The sequence below is a fragment of the Malus sylvestris genome, chromosome 4, assembly GCF_916048215.2.
Source record: "Malus sylvestris chromosome 4, drMalSylv7.2, whole genome shotgun sequence".
NCBI classification, from domain to species: Eukaryota; Viridiplantae; Streptophyta; class Magnoliopsida; order Rosales; family Rosaceae; genus Malus; species Malus sylvestris.
This window is the reverse complement of record NC_062263.1, coordinates 1,607,838-1,625,487: the sequence shown is the minus strand read 5'-3', so window position 1 is coordinate 1,625,487 and position 17,650 is coordinate 1,607,838. Positions and strand designations below refer to the sequence as shown.

The window sequence follows — 17,650 nt, the reverse complement described above, 5'->3', positions numbered from 1 at the left end:
CAATTTATGAATAGACTCATACAAAATACGATTACACCAATCGTAAATCGGTTGGGTCAAAGCGAGCTAGCTCGTTGTATATTTCTAAAAATGTTTGAGAGATAAAAATAGTTAAATAGTAAAAGAATGTTGAAATCTTAAAAGTTCTTGTGAATAACAATTGGCCGAGTACCTTATATCGAATTAAGTTATCATTTTCAAATTATCGCGTCTCGAATTCAAATCATTTTCGTTTCTATTCTAAATTATAATATTATTAGCTTGTAATAAACAAAAAAATCCTTTTGAATAAGAAAATGAAAACCTAATTGACCAAAAAAAGAAAAAACAGAAAGGCATTGTGAAATGGAGGATGAAGCCACTAATCCACATTACCAACCACACATAACAATCCCAAAAGGACAAAATGGTATTTTCAGCAAATGCAAGCCCTATAAACCCCAATCGTCGGTTTGCCACCACCACCCCACAACCACCTCTCTCTCTCTCTCTCTCTCTCTCTTCTCTGCCTCCGTTTTTCTTCCTCCTCCTTTCTTCTTCTCCGATCCGTCCCCATGGAACCAGTAAACGCGTGGGGCAACTCCTCCCTGGAGAGCGTGGACCCCGAGATCCACGACCTCATCGAGAAGGAGAAGCGCCGCCAATGCCGAGGAATCGAGCTCATTGCCTCCGAAAACTTCACCTCCTTCGCCGTCATTGAGGCCCTCGGCAGCGCCCTCACCAACAAGTACTCCGAAGGCATGCCCGGCAACCGCTACTACGGAGGCAACGAGTTCATCGACGAGATCGAGAACATGTGCCGCTCGCGCGCCCTCCAGGCCTTCCACCTCGACGCCGCCAAATGGGGCGTCAACGTTCAGCCCTACTCCGGTTCTCCCGCCAACTTCGCCGCCTACACCGCCGTCCTCGAGCCCCATGACCGCATCATGGGATTGGACCTTCCCTCAGGCGGTCACCTGACCCACGGGTACTACACTTCCGGAGGGAAGAAGATCTCGGCGACCTCGATTTACTTCGAGAGTCTGCCGTACAAGGTCAATTCCTCAACTGGGTTCATCGATTACGACAAGTTGGAGGAGAAGGCCTTGGATTTCAGGCCAAAATTGATAATTTGCGGTGGCAGTGCGTACCCCAGGGACTGGGATTACGCAAGGTTCCGCACCGTTGCGGATAAGTGCGGTGCTCTTTTGCTCTGCGACATGGCTCACATTAGCGGCCTTGTTGCTGCTCAGGTATGTGCTTTTTTGTGAATCTTCTGTGTCATTGGTTTATCAGATCTGATGGGTTTGCGTAATTTTGATGTTTATGAATTGGGTTTATGTGATTAACTTGATTGGTTCAGCAGATCTGGTTTTTTATTTCGATTCGATTATATTGTTATCTGTATTCGTTCGCATTTCTTATGATCCAATCTGAACACCTTTGATTTGATTTACTTATCAATGTTTTGGTTATGTTGTTTTGCATCAAAATCTGTGTCCCGGAAATTCTGATAAATTTGGGTCATTTTTGCACTGGGATGCAAATGGAAATGGACGTAATTGGTAAAAACATGTGTGTTCTTGAGGGGACGAAATTGGAAAAAATAATTTTCTTTTGGTTATTTAACTATGAAGTAGATCTGCACTGCTCGTGTTTTTATTGCGACGGGAACACGAATGGTACATCACGTGTTATGTAAGTGGTGGGAAATTTTATTTTTCAAGTTATTAACATTTTAACATACATATTTCATCATTTGTATAATGACACGTGATGTACCATCCATGTGCCGGTCATATTGAAAAAGCTCATGGACCTGGATATTGACTTGTGTCGTTTTGCTAGATTCGGATTTTCGTACTTTTTCATTTTTAATAAACAATGAAGTTTCATGAAAATCTAATTTTTGATTTACGCATCTGTGTTTCAACTTTAAGCTATAGCAGGGGTAAATTTTCAATTTTTCTTCAATAGTACAGTGGTATGGAAAATGAATGGCTATGATTGAAATAGAAGATCTAATAGTTGCGGAAATCAAATCCAACGGCTAAGTAAGTGCTACATAGCATTGAAACCACACCCTTAAATTTCATTTTCAACCCTAAATTGTATTGCATTCGGATAATTAGTGACATTGTTTTTTGTCCAATCGGTGCAGCCTTGTTTGTAGTATTGAATTATTGGCTTTGCCGTGCTCGTAATAGGTTGTATGTTTACCTTGCTTTTTTCCCTCTTTCTTTGGGTATAGGAAGCTGCAAATCCCTTTGAGTACTGTGACATTGTCACAACCACAACCCACAAGAGCTTGAGGGGTCCTAGGGCTGGTATGATCTTCTATAGGAAGGGACCAAAACCACCCAAGAAGGGCCAGCCCGAGGGTGCAGTTTACGACTTTGAAGACAAGGTCAACTTTGCTGTTTTTCCCTCCCTTCAAGGTGGTCCTCACAATCACCAAATCGGTGCCCTAGCTGTTGCTCTTAAGCAGGCCATGACACCCGGGTTCAAGGCATACGCCAAACAAGTCAAGGCCAACGCTGTTGCCCTCGGAAACTACCTGATGAGCAAGGATTACAAGCTTGTCACAGGAGGAACAGAGAACCACCTTGTTCTGTGGGATCTCAGGCCTCTTGGTTTGACCGGTAAAGTGTTCAATTTTCTCAAATGATAAATGTGATGGCCACAAGCACTTCTTTTTCTCTTAATACAATTCTAACTCTTTGATGATGTTCTTCAGGCAACAAGGTTGAGAAGCTTTGCGACCTGTGCAACATTACTGTGAACAAGAATGCTGTTTTTGGTGACAGCAGTGCCTTGGCTCCTGGAGGAGTAAGAATCGGTAAGAACTGCTATATAAATTGGCTTTTCCTCTGCTATATAAATTTCTGCATGGAATGAAATATCACATTGTACTTATCGACCATGGAAGTACGGTATTCATAGACATCCTTGCTACATTTGTCCTGAAACAAGTTATGTGATGGTTTAACGACAGGTGCCCCGGCTATGACCTCGAGAGGTTTGGTTGAGAAGGATTTTGAGAAGATAGGGGAATTCCTTCACAGGGCCGTAACTCTCACCTTGAAAATCCAGAAGGAGCATGGAAAACTACTCAAGGACTTCAACAAGGGTTTGGTGAACAACAAGGACATTGAAGAACTCAAGGCTGATGTCGAGAAGTTCTCCGCCTCATTTGACATGCCCGGTTTCTCCTTGGCCGACATGAAGTACAAGGATTAAGCGTAGGTATCCGCTGTTCTATTATTTTCTCTATTATTTCCGGGCCTTGCGAATCAAGTCACCTCGCTTCATGGTGATCCGAAAAATGAAAGGTGAAAAAAAAAAGCTTTGTATTGTTTTCATGTCATCGATTAGCTGTTGATTTTTCTGTTCTTCCTCGATATCGATCTTAAAGTTGTCGAGATGGCACGTGTTACAGAGTTTGAGATGAAATCCTCTCAGTAACTAGATGCGTTAGGTTTGTGTTTTCATATGTTCATCAAGAAATAAACAATGGTGATGGGGGTTGCGGAGTTTGGAAAGTGAAAGATATGACGTCATAACTTCATGTATGCTCATATGTATTGTTCTTTGTTTTCATATATAATGGTGACTGCCGTTATTAGCATGCTGCTGTAGGGTGCATAATACTTTATGGGCAAAAACCCAAATGATTTTTACACGCCTTTTTTCTTCTCAAACCCATTTTTTTTTATCTCTTTTGACACGTTTTTCTGACCGTTAAATTGAACAAATAAAAAAGGTGAAACAAAATATGCACGGATTCTCCGGAAAATCTTTAGTCCATTTTTAAGTGACGTTATTGTCACCTCCCAAACCTTTGCACCCGAACCGACCAAAGTGGAGAAGAAATATGTGGACGAAAATTAAATACTAAAAACTAAAAAATCGAAAACAATGTTCAGTAAAATAAAAAGCCGAAAAATAGAAAATGCTCGGTAGAATTTCCCTCTTTCCTTCCTCCACTATGTCTACTTATTTATCCGCAATGGTTATCAAACGGGTCAGAAAATATTGACGGATTTATGAAAATAACCAAAAGAGGCTTTCTTATGGGTTTATAAAGAAATGATAGAAGACATCAACTGAAATATGAGGTGAACTGCAAGTACAGTAATAATCCCGACTGTGTCGAGATGGCAAAGTACTTAAATTAAACCCAGATGTCTATTCAATTTTCTACCTAACTACATATTTCCATAATTTTACAAATTTATAAGGTTTCGTAACTTTCGGGCTTGCGAATCTCTCGTTCGGAGTTTTCAACGTGCTGCTTCATTTCAAGCTGCATAAGACTCGAGGAGACTCGAGGACAGTATATACTACGCGTTTAGGAAGCTTCAATCAAAGATCTCCTGGGCTTCGATTATGCTATGCTGGCTGGAAAGAAGAGGGAGTTAGAGAAGTTAAGAGTGACACCGCATAAGAGATGCGTAAAAATATAAAAGGAAAGACATCCGAAGCAGAAGTTTAAAATGTTAGCCATACTGATCATCCTTTGCCACCCGATAATATTTTTCTGCATGCTGGCGCTGGCCAATTAGTTGAGCGAAACGCTCATCATGGGTAATTACTATCAGCTGAAAGTTCTCCTGGCCCTTCCGGTCCTCCATAATTCTGCAGAAAGAGGATAAATGGGCAAATGTGAATTGAGAATCCATTTGCTATTTGAGAGAGAATGTGGTCTGCCCGTACCTATGGAGAGCAGCGGCAAGACTATCAGCGTTCGGGCCATCCAAGTTTGTAGTTGGTTCATCTAGGGCTAGTATTCCGCAGTTGAGGCAGAAAGTTTCTGCCAAAGCCAATCTTATGATGAGGGAGGCAAGGACCTGAAGCCAAAACACAGGTTTCAGCTTTCCGTTTCACATAATATGGTAGTATGTTAAGTGAAGCGCTCAAAGATTATTTACCTTCTGACCAGCACTACACCTTCCTCTCATTTCGAGCTCTGTATCACCAGTCTGCATGAGAACCTGACATCATGCAGTGGCAACAATGTAAGAACAGGCCAAGAATTTAAGGGGCTGTTTCTTTTTCCTTCTTGGATCCAATTTTTAGTTTTCAAAAGAATGTAGCTAAATTATTTATTACTCATTAGTTTCAAAAATAAAAAATTGGATCCAAGAAGGATAGCGAACAGGCGTAAAGGATTTGCAAGAACTTTAAAAGAAAAAAGGTAATACCTTGTAACTGTAAGAACGAGTCCCAGCACCATCAGAATCTGAGTGTATACAGATGTAGTCTATATCTTGTCCTCTGTATGTTTGCTGCCACAACTCTCTTATAATTTTATTTATTTCCTCCATCTTCATGCTGTGGAAGCGCATTAATGCTCTGAAGAAAGAGAAAAGAAAGATCAGAGATCACATTATAACGAAGACGTATGCAACATTACAACGAACATGTGTGCCAGAGAGCATTCACCAATTGAGCTTTATTCACACATACACACAGACAACAATATCAATAATAAGTCGGTGAGACCGATTTATTACTCATAAATTTGAACACCATGTCGTGCCTGGTATAGGCTGATTTTGTGATACAATCTGCTTCATACCTATGCCTTATTGTGTCGTGTCATACCTAATGGGGTAGATATTTGACTGTAAATAGGCACTTATACCCATGAATGCACAGTAAGTGAAGGCATAAGTTGTGTTACGTCTGTTCAGCATAAGCCATACTCATGTTGACCCAAGTTCGCTTTACACCTTTAGCACCAAGATATATGGTGGGGCATAGCCTAGTTGATCCCAAATTCCCCCTACCCAAAATGTCCCATGATCAAACAAGAAAATAAATTAAAAAACCCAGAACAGGTGCAAGAAAAAGAAATAACAACTCATGATGAGATTAGTGGGAGTAATTGATGATAATATGATAGCAGTGGATGCTTAGTACCAGTTCATTTGACAGGCAGTACTATGGTGCCAAATAAGTATAATTTCTCCAGTGACCAATTTCTTGATCTGGAGAGGATATCGCACAACTAACAATGAAGGTAACAACCTATATCGCCACCACAACAACCAAAGACATTGATAGTGTTGGGAGTACTGACTTGTTTCGAGGAAAAGGAAGGAGAACAAAGAGTTAAATGAATATGGAGAATGCAGCGAAAGAATGATGCCCTATAGTACAAAGAAAATTCAGCCTAAGAGAGTGCTGAACAACATGACACGAAACAAACCATAAAAAAACTAATTCTAGAAGTATGTCGATATTCAACTACCATCTTTTTTTGGGTTGGAGTTAAAATTATGACACAGCAGAGTAATTTGGAGAATTAATCCTCAATTTAAGTAAGAATTTTGTGGTTAAATAATCAAATTATGAAGATTCATTATATCTGATTCCAGAAGCTCACTTGTCAAGCGCATTGTAGTATCTGTCCAGGTCCTTGTTTGCCATCTCAGTTGTCTGTCACAAAACAATTAGACTAACAATAGAAATATATGAGTAATAAGGAGAAACATTTCGCGATTTATGAAGATGCCATACCTTTAGCTGGATTAGCTGATCAAAGTACCGCTTGTCAATGTCCTTGTAATCTGGGTTTTTGAGATCAATTTTATGCTTTGAAATTTCGCTCTGGTGAGCAGAAATGATCCCATCATTCTGGTTTAACTGCCATAAAGGAAAGTTCTCTAAATAAAAAAATCGTAATTACGATATAAAGAAAAATGGAAATAGAATCAACACAGAAGTTTCTACTAGAGATGCTATATAATTATATTTTAAATGATATCCAGCATGCAATAAAGACCACATTTAAGTCATTTTCAGCTCTTGGACTTCATACCTTCTATGTATAATGTTGAATTAGAAACTAGAATGGTCACCAACAATCACATTTATATGCACAAAATTCTGGATAAGTGAAAGATTTAGAGTGGAGATCTTTTAATGTTTAAACTTGCTCCCATCTTTCTTATCTTAAAGACCTTTTATTTGGGAATTTTAAATGAAAAGAATTTAAACAAAATGTGAAAAGTGCAAAAAGATACCACAGCCATACAACTATGTTTACTGCGCTTTCAAAATTTCTGTTCTTTCTATCCCTACTTATAGATTCAGTTCTATTCTTTCTCAAGAAGTTTTTAACAAATATGGCTGTAATTGAGATGAATATCACCTAAAGGTTACTAGCCATGCTTAAAGTGGCAACAAAATATAGAGAGATATGTGTGAAACTATGGATACCCTTTTCAGAAACTCCTCCCTCTCATGAGAGAGTTTTTCAAGTTCAGCTTGAACTTTGGGCTTCCGACCAATCTTCAGCATTTTGTCTTCCAGTGACTCAAGCTCACAGGTAAGTTCCTCTACTTCAGCTTTCGTTTTCCTGTAACTCAAATTATCCTCAATATTTCGTCTTACCTGATCTTGATTCGCTCTTAAATCTTTGCTTTTGTTCAACTCAGCTAAGATTTCCTTCTTTCTAGTTTTACAACTTTGAAGTTGAGATTCAAGCAGATGTTGCTTTTCTTGGATTTCCTGCAACTTCTCACCTTTCTTTGAATCATTATACCTGGTAGGAGAATAAAAAATTGATAGAAAAGATCAATGGTACAAGATCCTTAAAAACAATCACTCAAAACTTACTCTTTAATTTTCGAATTAATCATATTTAATGCCTCAACTTCCTGCTCGTATTCTCTTTTTCGTTCAGCTTGCTCATCATATTCGCGATTAAGTTTAACTTTTAAGTCATTATGGTAGCCAAGTAATTTATCTTTCTCCTTCGATAAAGGGCGAAGAGACTCTGCCAAAAGCTGAAAGTTCAAAATACGTCATTATGCATTAGAAAATAGAAAATCAAAACTCCGATCACAAGGAACACATAAGTTGATAAAATGTAAAACAGATGAGCTAGGAACTGTTGGTAATCGAACATGGTAAAGTACTTCACAACTGTTACTTATTCAACATGTGGTCTAAATTCAAATAAACTTTAGCCCTCTTCTGAAAATAGTCAAAAGTACTTCACAACTCCTAGAAAATATTTCTTTCAATAAAATGGATCACCTGCTGTTAAACTCTTTCCAGATTCATTCCAGTACACCACAGCAAGAATCAAGATTTTTTTTTGAACTAGTGTATCCTTGTCTTTGACCCGACTAAAAGTCCTTTCATGCCCACTTTATAAGACATCAAGAACAGATATCATCCCATACACAAAGCAAAAGCACTTTAAACAAGGTTGATTAGTGGCAGCACATACTTGATTTCCTGTGATAGATCAATCTTGATTTTTATGTTTATTTTTATCATGTAAATCAGTTGTATTGATAAGAAAGAAGGGCAAGAAAAGACCCCAGTAAACAGAACATAATTTTACCAAGTGTAAGGAATCTCTGATTTTTCTTCCCCTGAGAATCAATTGACTCTAAACACACCTACCGCCTAAATTTCTAGCACTTAACAATTCCAAGATAAGTTTGAAACATATTTCTTAACTGATAAAGCAACTTCTTCAACCTTAAGCCCAAAAGTGAAGACTATCCAATAGTTAACAGCTCTAAAATATGAAAGTTTTAGAATGTATCACCATGCCGTGTTCCTTGCCAATTGACGATAAAGAAAAAATGTACTATTGAAGTTACCAATTGTGTTTCTCAGACAGAATATGCTCGGCTTTTTATGTGCTGCTATTATTATTAGATACTTTCTTAGTTAAACCTTTGAAGCCCAGTAGCTTTTCCATAATATATAGATAATGAAAATAACCTTTTCATCAAGATCAACTCGATTCTTTTCTTCGGTCAAACGCTCCAACTCTTCTTCTGCCCTTTTGACATCGGACAATAAATTAGCTGCTTTGATTTTCTCTTCCCTTACGTTGTGCCACCGAGTTTTGACCGTGCTCAAATCATCTTGCAGGTCCATTTGTTCGCTTCTCAACTTCATTACTTCTCTATGCAAATTATCCCTGTATCCACAAACAAATTAACCAAAATAAACAAAATATAAAAATGATTAAGCATTGCACGATGTCAACAAGAGTTCAATTTTAAGATCAGAATCTAAATGCTGGAGACTAAGGCAAATAAATGTAATTTCCATCTTTTTTTATTTATTGATCAAATATTCTGATAACAAGAATAAGCCAAATCATTAGATATTGAGAAGTTATACTTTGTCTCAAGCAGATTATCCAGCTCCGACTCAATATCTTGCATAGATCTCGAACCATGTCCTTGTTCAAGTTTATGTGCCAGCTCATCAACTAGCTTCTGTTCTCTTTGTATATCTTGAAATAGTCTGTCAGCATTTTCAATGGGTTCCATCAGGGCCTGAATCGAGTCCTTTTCAGCCTTTACTTGAGCCGAAACAGCTAACACCTACAAGATCAAAACAGAAGGTACCTTTATTGGAAAGATTTCGTGGAAAAGAAAACAGCAAACTTCTATTTTTCAAATTATGAATTCAGGCAATACAAGACCATAGAGAATTACTAGATAAGAGCTTATAGAAGAATCAAGTAAACAATTTTTGGTCCAATCCCTTATGGCCATTAGTCTAATTGTCACTCGGAAACAGCTTCTAACAATATCGGCCAATGATTCAGGGCCTGCAGGAGTTTAGAATCTTAATCTGAATGTTTCAGCTGAATAGTCAACACAATCAAAATAGAAATATCAAGCTGCATAAGCTAGTCACTTTGATTTTTATTTTTTCATGCAACCCAATATGAATGAGAAACAGAGAGGGTAAATGCGCAGTGGTAACAGAATACAATGTTTCTTAATTTTTTTAGGTTCAATTTCGGCGATGATAATGTGCTACCACATGTGCTTATTGGCCGTTCGCTGTTGGCCCCTGAATAAATGGTTCGACCATTATATATGAAAGCAAAGTGTAATCAAATTAATAATTACATCATCAAGGGCCTGAGACTTTTGTTCCATCTCTTGAGTAAGGTCATCCAGTTCTCTCTCTGCATTGGGGATTCTCTCCTTCCCAATGTTAACATATTCTTCATAAACCATGCGAAGCCTGTCCAATTGCTGAAAAAAAGAGTCAGCAGTCGAGGACTCTGCAGCCAGCACTTTTAATTTCTCAGCAGAACTTGCAGCATTCATTCTTTGCTGTATAAGAAAATATTTTCCAATTTTAGTCAGATAATATTCCAGGAAAAAAACAATGAACCTGTTTAAAAAATATGAATGGTGATGTATGCCAACCTTTTTAACAAATTCGTCTTCCTCTTGTAGAGAAAAAGGTCGTTCACAGCAAGGGCAAATATGATTGGCACGGGCAACTCTTTCAAATGGATCAAACATTTGTCGCATACCATCAGCAAAATTGTATTTCCTACAGACGAGTCACCAGATTCAGAGGTAAAATTGGAAATATGCTGAACATGTTGATAGAGATGCTATTAGTTATCACTTAATATTAGCCTACTACTAAAAATTCTAAAAACAAGTACCTTTTCTCAACATCTCTTTTCTCCTTGGCTGAATCCAAGACTGTAGGATAGTAATCAACAGTAAAAGATTGCTGATCTAAGGCCTGAAGTTTAGACTCAATATATCTCCTCTTTGCTGCATTAAAGCAAATAAAAAACTAGATATAATTTTAAGGGAATACATAAGTCAGAGCATGGGAGACAATGGAAAAGAATATCTGTTTATTATCCTTAAATCTCATTTCCTATATTCAAAAACTTATGTAAAGGGAAAATCTTAGTCAATTGGATAGCACCTAGTGCTCTACTACATCTTCCACACTACTCAAAAGAAGGAAAAAAAAGGGTGTATGTGTGAGCGCCAATGGCTTACATCAAGTCAGTCTTAATTAAATCAGTATATAGTATCTTATACATTTATAAGCAAGGTCAACTTGGTAAAAAGAACTAATGTGTGTAAACAGTGTTGCAAAGTTTATGCAATGGTTCAATAAATAAAATTTGATTGCACCTGAATTAAGAACAAAAAATATTATCATAATATTAAAAAGATCAAATACTTACAGTCCATATCTTTCCGATGCTTGTAGATGTTATTGTTAATTTCTTGTATTCTTGTCTGCAACATATTCACCTCATTCTCCGCTTCACGAGATTTGGTGCTCAAGTCATCAAACTCCATGGTAACAGCACTGCAAGGAGAGCTTAATGAAACATACCCCCAAATAATGAAAACCTCAAACAGTCTTGAAACCCATTAAAAATCCAAAACCATAAATTCAGCAAGTTTTAAACCCTGAGAGTTGTAACTAAGTGGAAGTTTGAGTTCTGTCATCATAAGTTTGAGCTCTGTCATCATTCTGCATGTCCATAGAGGTAGCAAATTGTTCTCATATGTCCAGAAAAAGCTTAAAAACCAGGATTTTCTTCCAATTTCTTTTTTTTTTTAAAATTTTATTCTTTATTATACTATGATTTCACATTTTGAAGCAACAATCACGTTGGCCGAAACCCCAAACTATGAAAAAATCCCTTTCACAAATCAGAGACGAGATTGGCTTTTAAATGTTCTGATCCCCTGTTTTAAAACTCATACTCTCCCAAAATATGACCAACAGCTGCTTATATAATCTATATGATAATTATGCCGAACACTTTACTCCTCAAACGTGACCCAACCTTCTTTCCTAACCAGCCAAGTAACTGATGGAAAAGCTCATTCTTCTCAACATATATCTCTCAGCATAAAAATGCATGGAACTTATTCTGGGAAACTGATCAGGATACCAATGGAAGTAAAATTAACAAAACGAAAATCACATAATAGACTGCAATTCATAAACGCATCTTAAATTGATATGCATAGAACAAAATAAAGAGAAAATGTTAAACCATTAATGGAACATAAAAGGATATCCCAAATAGAGAACGAAAACCACTACAACAGCATGCTGACATCAAATATCACTAAATAAGCTTGAAATATGAATCCAGAAGCAAGAAAAGGAAAAATTGTGACTCAACATCCCACTGCATGATGAAGATTACGCAATCATGATTTCACATTTAGGGTGACAAGCAGCGGAGCATTTTTAAGATGTAATAAAAAAAATATGGGACAAACCTCAAGACTTGACTGATTTCGCCTCTCAAATCCTTCTCTGGAGGAAACCTCCCTTTTAGCACTCCTCTAACTCTCTCCCTGTTTTCATTAATACTGGAAAGTATAATAAAGGGACATTATAAGCATTGGAACAGGGATACATATGAATAACACAAGCTAAGAGAGAGGGAAGAACAAAGAGACAGAATAGGTTTACATCTTTCTATGTTGCCTTTTACGATTCTCCAAATCATTCTTCTTCATAGACAGTTTTGTTCTGTCCTCCATATCAACAGCCATGGCAGCTTTCTCTTTCTTAGCAACTGTAATCATTTGCTCAATGCTAAACATCTCATTATCCTTTTGGCGTATTGTTGATTCAAATTCCCTTTCAGCATACTGGTTCGTCTTTCTCTCAAACTCAATATGCTACAATGACAAAGAAGAATTACTTGCATGTACCTTGGCCCCATTATTTAAACCTAAGATTATGAATCCCAATCGAGACTACTAAGCTGTCATCCTCACCATATTCTTTTCTTTTTCATCAATGTGAGAGAGATCAACATTTGAAACTTCAAGTTCTAAAGAATCACGCTCATTCTTTTTTTCCTCTATGCGCTTCAGAAGGCCATTCTGTATGAGTCACAATTAGGAACGCCTACACAAAACATGAGAAAAATACATTTGGGAAGCAATCTAGTGAGTCTTAAATGCAAACCCTTATTTCTTCTTTAGCTTCTTTCTGAGCCTCAATAGACTTCCAATGGTCTTTTGCATCATTGTAGCAGTCCCATGTTGTCTCAAGTTCTTTTTCATTTGACCTCTGAAATAACATCCATTTTAGTCAGTTCTTAACCAAATAATGGACCAAGCAGAACTTTGAGTTGTGAGAAAACTTTACTTTGAGGTGAACTAGTATTTACTTTGGTATTAAAGTCCACTTTGTGGACACCATGCCAAGCAATACAAACATACATCCGTCGTGGAATTACAAACATGGATACATCCCATGCAAATGCTCAGTTTCAAATAACAATTACCTTAATGAGATTTCTCAAGAAATTAATTTTAACACAAGATTATTCGGGTAAGCAGTCAAATCCAATGATATTTTCAATATGAGAGCCATCATAGTATAGCCACATCAACATTTTTGACTGAGACAGGTTTTTTGAATTATAATCGGAAGAACACTCTTTTGAATTCCAAGTTAGCTTGGGTCGGTAAGAGTTTTTTTTTTCTCTCTCTTATGATACTTTTCTTTTATTTTACACTTTCCATAATATTTGCTAGTTGGTCCTAAAGTTTATAAAAAGCAAAAGCACTTGAGCCACATAATCTCATATTAGTCATGACTACAGCTTTAGTTTCTAGCCATATGGTTTGGCTACATGTGACCTTGGTTGGTTTGCAGAGCCTCATAGCCTTACGGTCTGGAATAATCATTCAGCCAACAATGGGTGTTAGTTGGTGAGCTGGTTGGTTATGGCTCTAGGGTTGAAAGGATGGCTTGCTGCTAAATAAGTGTCTAACATGGGATGTTTGAGAGATGTTTGAGAGATGATTGGTCATTTGTCCTCTGGGATGACTGTTTCTTTCTTGCATAAGGAGGGATCTACCAGGGGACATGGTGGCTAAAGTAGGCATTATGTCACCGCATAGCAGTCAGCCATGAAGGGAAGGAAACTTTTCAATCACGTCCTAGATTCTAACTATAAGATATTTTCAAGAAATCTAATTTCAAGCCCAAAACCTAAGCACAAGGCCCACACCTTGCATTTGCCTACATTTGGGAGCCTACTTTCTTAGCCTGCAAGGAGTCTCCAAATGGGCACTTCATGTCACATTTCTTACCCTGCAAAGATTCGCTAAAATGGGACTCCTTGTCGAATCCCATATAGTAAAAGACCATTAGACGAGTCTCATTCCAAATATATGATGAAGCATAGCTACGGTGACAAATTCCTCAAACACAAAATGTCATCTGCTTTTCTCATGTGAGCAAAACACTTTGAGGGTTCTCTTGGTTGTTTTACTCCACTTGCATCCACACCATTTTCACGTGAAATCATTCTTAGAGGATACAAGCTTCAGGTGGGCAAACCTACCAAGAGCCATACGTGAGCTTGTCTCCATCAAAGAACAAAAAGTTATTGGTATAGTAATGTTGAAAATCCTAATAATAAACCATAAAATAGAGTAAATTACATTTTGCACCCTCAACTTTGGGTTGCATAACAAACTCATAAAGCATAAACAAAAAAAATTATCGGTATATACTCTTAACTCAATGGTTCTAGATACTTGGTGGTCTAGTAATGTTGAAGATCCTAAAAATAAACCATAAAATATAAACAAATTCCTGCTAGGACTGCTGATACCAAGTTTCCAGGACGTACATATATAGGAGGAAAGAATTCAAGATACAATCATCCATTAGGATTAAAAAGATGGCATGGAAAGAAAGGAGAAGTTACCTTCTTATCTTGCAAATCCTTTTCTAGATCCAACAATCTTGATTTTATTCGATTGGTGAGGTTCAGTGCAACTTCATTGCTGAAGGGAGGATTTGGAAGAGCACCCAAATTGTGCCTTGAAAAGAGTTTTTGAATGACAGAATCTCTCTCATTCTTTGAGCACAAATGAACCTGAAGTCAAAAATCAAAGATTAACATAGAACCATTTTCCATGGTTCAATAGATTTTTAGAATATTAAAATGTATGTAATTCATTTACTTCAGCTTCGTTTTCGAGCTTGCTAATCTCCCATATAGATTCCTTTAGCGTTTTTTCAAGGAAAGTAATTTTGCTCTCTGCGTCATTCTCTTCCCTCTCCAGCTTCCTGATTTTAGTTTCCAAAAGCGCAATCTTTTCTTCAAACTTGGTTTTCCATTCCTTCAATTCTTCGTCAGTGTCTGACCAATACACCAAAAAAAAAAAGGTGATATTCCCCTAAAGGCAGCATCAACAATATCCTCCATAAATAAAACATGAAAAAAGAGCAGCAGTAAAATTGAACTACTATGATCAACCAGAGACGGTTAAATGAAAACAAGTTACACAAGCATCCCACTACTGCTAGGTAGCTATACCTTCGTTCTCCTCTTCAAGAGCTTTGTGCTTCTCCTCCCGCTCGTTAACCAGGGTGCTTCTCACAGCACTTTTCTGTGATATCTGGTCCTCCAGCTTCTTCAAATCCTTTAGTTTTGTGTCAGTATACTGAATTTTAGTATTCACATCTTGGATCATTCCCTCCAACCCCTGCATCTCGCTTTTCAAAATTTTTGTTTTTTCTTGAGCTTGAGAAATTTGCTCGCGAAGCTACAAACACAAAACCTCGTATCAGCAACATCAATCCCTTTAACGCACACATGTCAGACATTAAGCCCAAAATACCCTTTTTGTATCTTAAATAACCATGATTTCTAATAATTAAAACAAAGAGAGAAACTAAGGGACCCAAGTGGAACTTCTGTCACATAGAGCAGTGTTTTAAACAGACTAAAAGAGAAGGAAGAAACAGACACACAATGCAACTAAAAAAATAAGAATACAGCAGGATGGTCAGAGGAAGCTGTCATCAAAGGCTTGTGTTTAGTGAAGTTACAAAAGAAACATATTCTAGCCAAGCGGACATTCAATTTCCCAAGTACTTCCATCCATATTTATATGACCTATGTTCCATCGATACTTCAGATTTTGGGCATACCGAGTACCCAAATGGATACAACCCTGATGTGGCAGAATACAGATCCGATATGTCATTTGGAGTGTCCATTGACTTTTTGACACTAGGCTTTCAGATGCTTCAATGCCATGCAATCAATATGGTTGATATACCAAAAGGGTATTTTGCATTTCTTTTCACATAGAAACGGGGACTTATTGCGATTTAAAAAATTAAGTGATCTCACAGACTTGGAAAAGTTGTCTATGATCCGTTAGAACAACAAAAAATGCATATCAGAATTATCACAAAAAGAATTAAATTAAAGAAAGGACTAGAAGAACCTTATATGCAATATCTTTTTTGGTTTGAAGATTCTCCAACTGTAGCTTGTAGGTCTTTATCTCTTGAGCTTGATCCTTGTGAAGTTTTTTAATTACCTCCAATGCCTTAGTATATCTGATTAAGTAGCAGATGCGCATGAGTGATAAGTTTGAGCAATCGTCATCAAAGAGTAAAACAAAATCAAAGTACAAAATTAATGAAAAATTAGGGAACTTGCCATACAAACAATCGAATGCATACATACATGTATCAATGAAATGTTCATACACAAATTAAACTCAACTATGGAAAAGAAAGACAAACAAAAACATCGAATGAACAAAAGACAATACCGGGTAGCAGAGAAGATATCATCAAACTTCTTCTTCAATGTTGAAGGATCCTGCAAAGGCCAATTGGCTTCATCTTGGTGCACAAATATAACATTTTCCAAGATAGCCTTTGATACACCCATTAAAGCAGGGATTTCCCTATCCATATCGGCACATCGATAACTAAGGCAAATTTTCTGCAACTCAAAAACAAAGAATAATCAACAATCTCCACAAACCCCGAAATTCGAAAACCATACTAATTTGAAGTTTTGATTGAAATTTCAAAAGGCGGTTGTAGTTGTACCTCTCCAGTGTGGGGATTAATGGTCTGAAGGACGCTGTCGATGGCCTTGAACTCCATTTTCGAGGCCTTCTGCGTGAGCTGAAACGACCTAATGCACACCACATCTTTGCCGGCGGCGGTCCTGAAGCGGAGCTTAATCTGGGCTTTGGTCTCAGTTTCACCGGCGACCTTAGGGTCGTGGACGAAGCTGTGGCCTGAGCGAGCGTTGGGAGGCAACTCGCCGGAGCAGGAGAGCTTCAAGCACTCGATGATGGTGGTTTTGCCAGCGCCGTTGGGGCCGACGATTAGGGTTAAGGGCTTGAAGAAGGTGATGACGTGCTTGTTCTCCGGGTCGAAGCTCCGGATTCCCTTTATTAGCATCTTGTCCACCGTACTCATCTTCGCTACTTCTCTTTCTACTCATGCACCAGAGGAGAGAGAGAGATAGAGGGAGGAGGGAAGAGAGAGAGAGAGAGAGTCGGAGGGAAAGCACAGCGGAAAAGGGCGGGACTGATAGTCTGAGGGTGACAGAGGCCGAGTCTGAACTATGGACTGGGCCATGTTAGAGCAACTCCAGTCCTATCTTTTAGGCTGGCCCAAAGTCTTAAAAAATAGGCTGGCATCCAAAAAACCCCTCTACACTTAAAAATAGGCCAGCCCAAAGTCCAAGACAATTTGTAGGCCGGTCCAAAATTGGCTGAAGTAGGAACCGGCCTATCTGAAGTCATGCTTACGCCAACATGAAGTCAGTGGACAACACAAATTTTTTTTTGCGTCAGTCGCGTGGGCATGCATCCTCGACAAGGCGACAGGTGCCGGGCTAGCGTTGCAAGTGCACTAAAGGGGTGCGAGACATGGGCCACGTGGCTAAGCCTCGACCGTTGGATTTCCAATAGTAAACAAAATTTGATATTCAAACCCAACGGCTAGTGACATGGTACAATTTGGACCGTTCAATTTTCAGATCAACGGTCTATATTTTTTGGCACAAAAAGTTAAAAACAATAAATAAAATGTCAGA

The 17,650-nt window shown here is 38.0% G+C and overlaps 2 protein-coding genes across 2 annotated transcripts; one reads left to right on the top strand and one right to left on the bottom strand.

Moving 5' to 3' along the window:
• Window positions 1-447: 447 nt before the first annotated feature.
• LOC126618702 (serine hydroxymethyltransferase 4) lies at window positions 448-3,527 on the top strand. The gene is made up of 4 exons (XM_050286843.1): window positions 448-1,232; window positions 2,231-2,621; window positions 2,717-2,818; window positions 2,975-3,527. Exons 1-4 carry the CDS (start codon window positions 555-557, stop codon window positions 3,217-3,219), a joined length of 1,416 nt encoding a protein of 471 aa, XP_050142800.1. The 5' UTR covers window positions 448-554; the 3' UTR covers window positions 3,220-3,527.
• Window positions 3,528-4,109: 582 nt separating this feature from the next.
• LOC126618701 (DNA repair protein RAD50) lies at window positions 4,110-17,151 on the bottom strand. Its single transcript, XM_050286842.1, has 25 exons — window positions 16,651-17,151; window positions 16,365-16,540; window positions 16,032-16,146; window positions 15,113-15,341; window positions 14,757-14,935; window positions 14,498-14,668; window positions 12,739-12,843; window positions 12,546-12,653; window positions 12,235-12,446; window positions 12,039-12,131; window positions 10,979-11,106; window positions 10,436-10,550; window positions 10,188-10,317; window positions 9,882-10,091; window positions 9,139-9,344; window positions 8,731-8,932; window positions 7,606-7,775; window positions 7,207-7,531; window positions 6,505-6,630; window positions 6,371-6,423; window positions 5,184-5,334; window positions 4,911-4,973; window positions 4,696-4,829; window positions 4,489-4,617; window positions 4,110-4,380 (listed from the first exon to the last, which is right to left on the bottom strand). The coding sequence occupies exons 1-25, from the start codon at window positions 17,026-17,028 to the stop codon at window positions 4,341-4,343; spliced, it is 3,948 nt and encodes a 1,315-aa protein (XP_050142799.1). The 5' UTR covers window positions 17,029-17,151; the 3' UTR covers window positions 4,110-4,340.
• Between the last annotated feature and the right edge of the window lie 499 nt (window positions 17,152-17,650).

What these genes read in the sequence shown, in the direction of transcription:
- LOC126618702 (XM_050286843.1), top strand. Translation starts at nt 555, where the DNA reads ATGGAACCAGTAAACGCGTGGGGCAACTCCTCCCTGGAGAGCGTGGAC. An exon ending in GCGGCCTTGTTGCTGCTCAG is followed by an intron (nt 1,233 to 2,230) that starts GTATGTGCTTTT and finishes CTTTGGGTATAG; the next exon opens with GAAGCTGCAAATCCCTTTGA. An exon ending in CAGGCCTCTTGGTTTGACCG is followed by an intron (nt 2,622 to 2,716) that starts GTAAAGTGTTCA and finishes GATGTTCTTCAG; the next exon opens with GCAACAAGGTTGAGAAGCTT.
- LOC126618701 (XM_050286842.1), bottom strand. Translation starts at nt 17,028, where the DNA reads ATGAGTACGGTGGACAAGATGCTAATAAAGGGAATCCGGAGCTTCGAC. An exon ending in CTCGTTCTTACAGTTACAAG is followed by an intron (nt 4,974 to 5,183) that starts GTATTACCTTTT and finishes GCATGATGTCAG; the next exon opens with GTTCTCATGCAGACTGGTGA. An exon ending in GGTGTAGTGCTGGTCAGAAG is followed by an intron (nt 4,830 to 4,910) that starts GTAAATAATCTT and finishes TTTTGGCTTCAG; the next exon opens with GTCCTTGCCTCCCTCATCAT.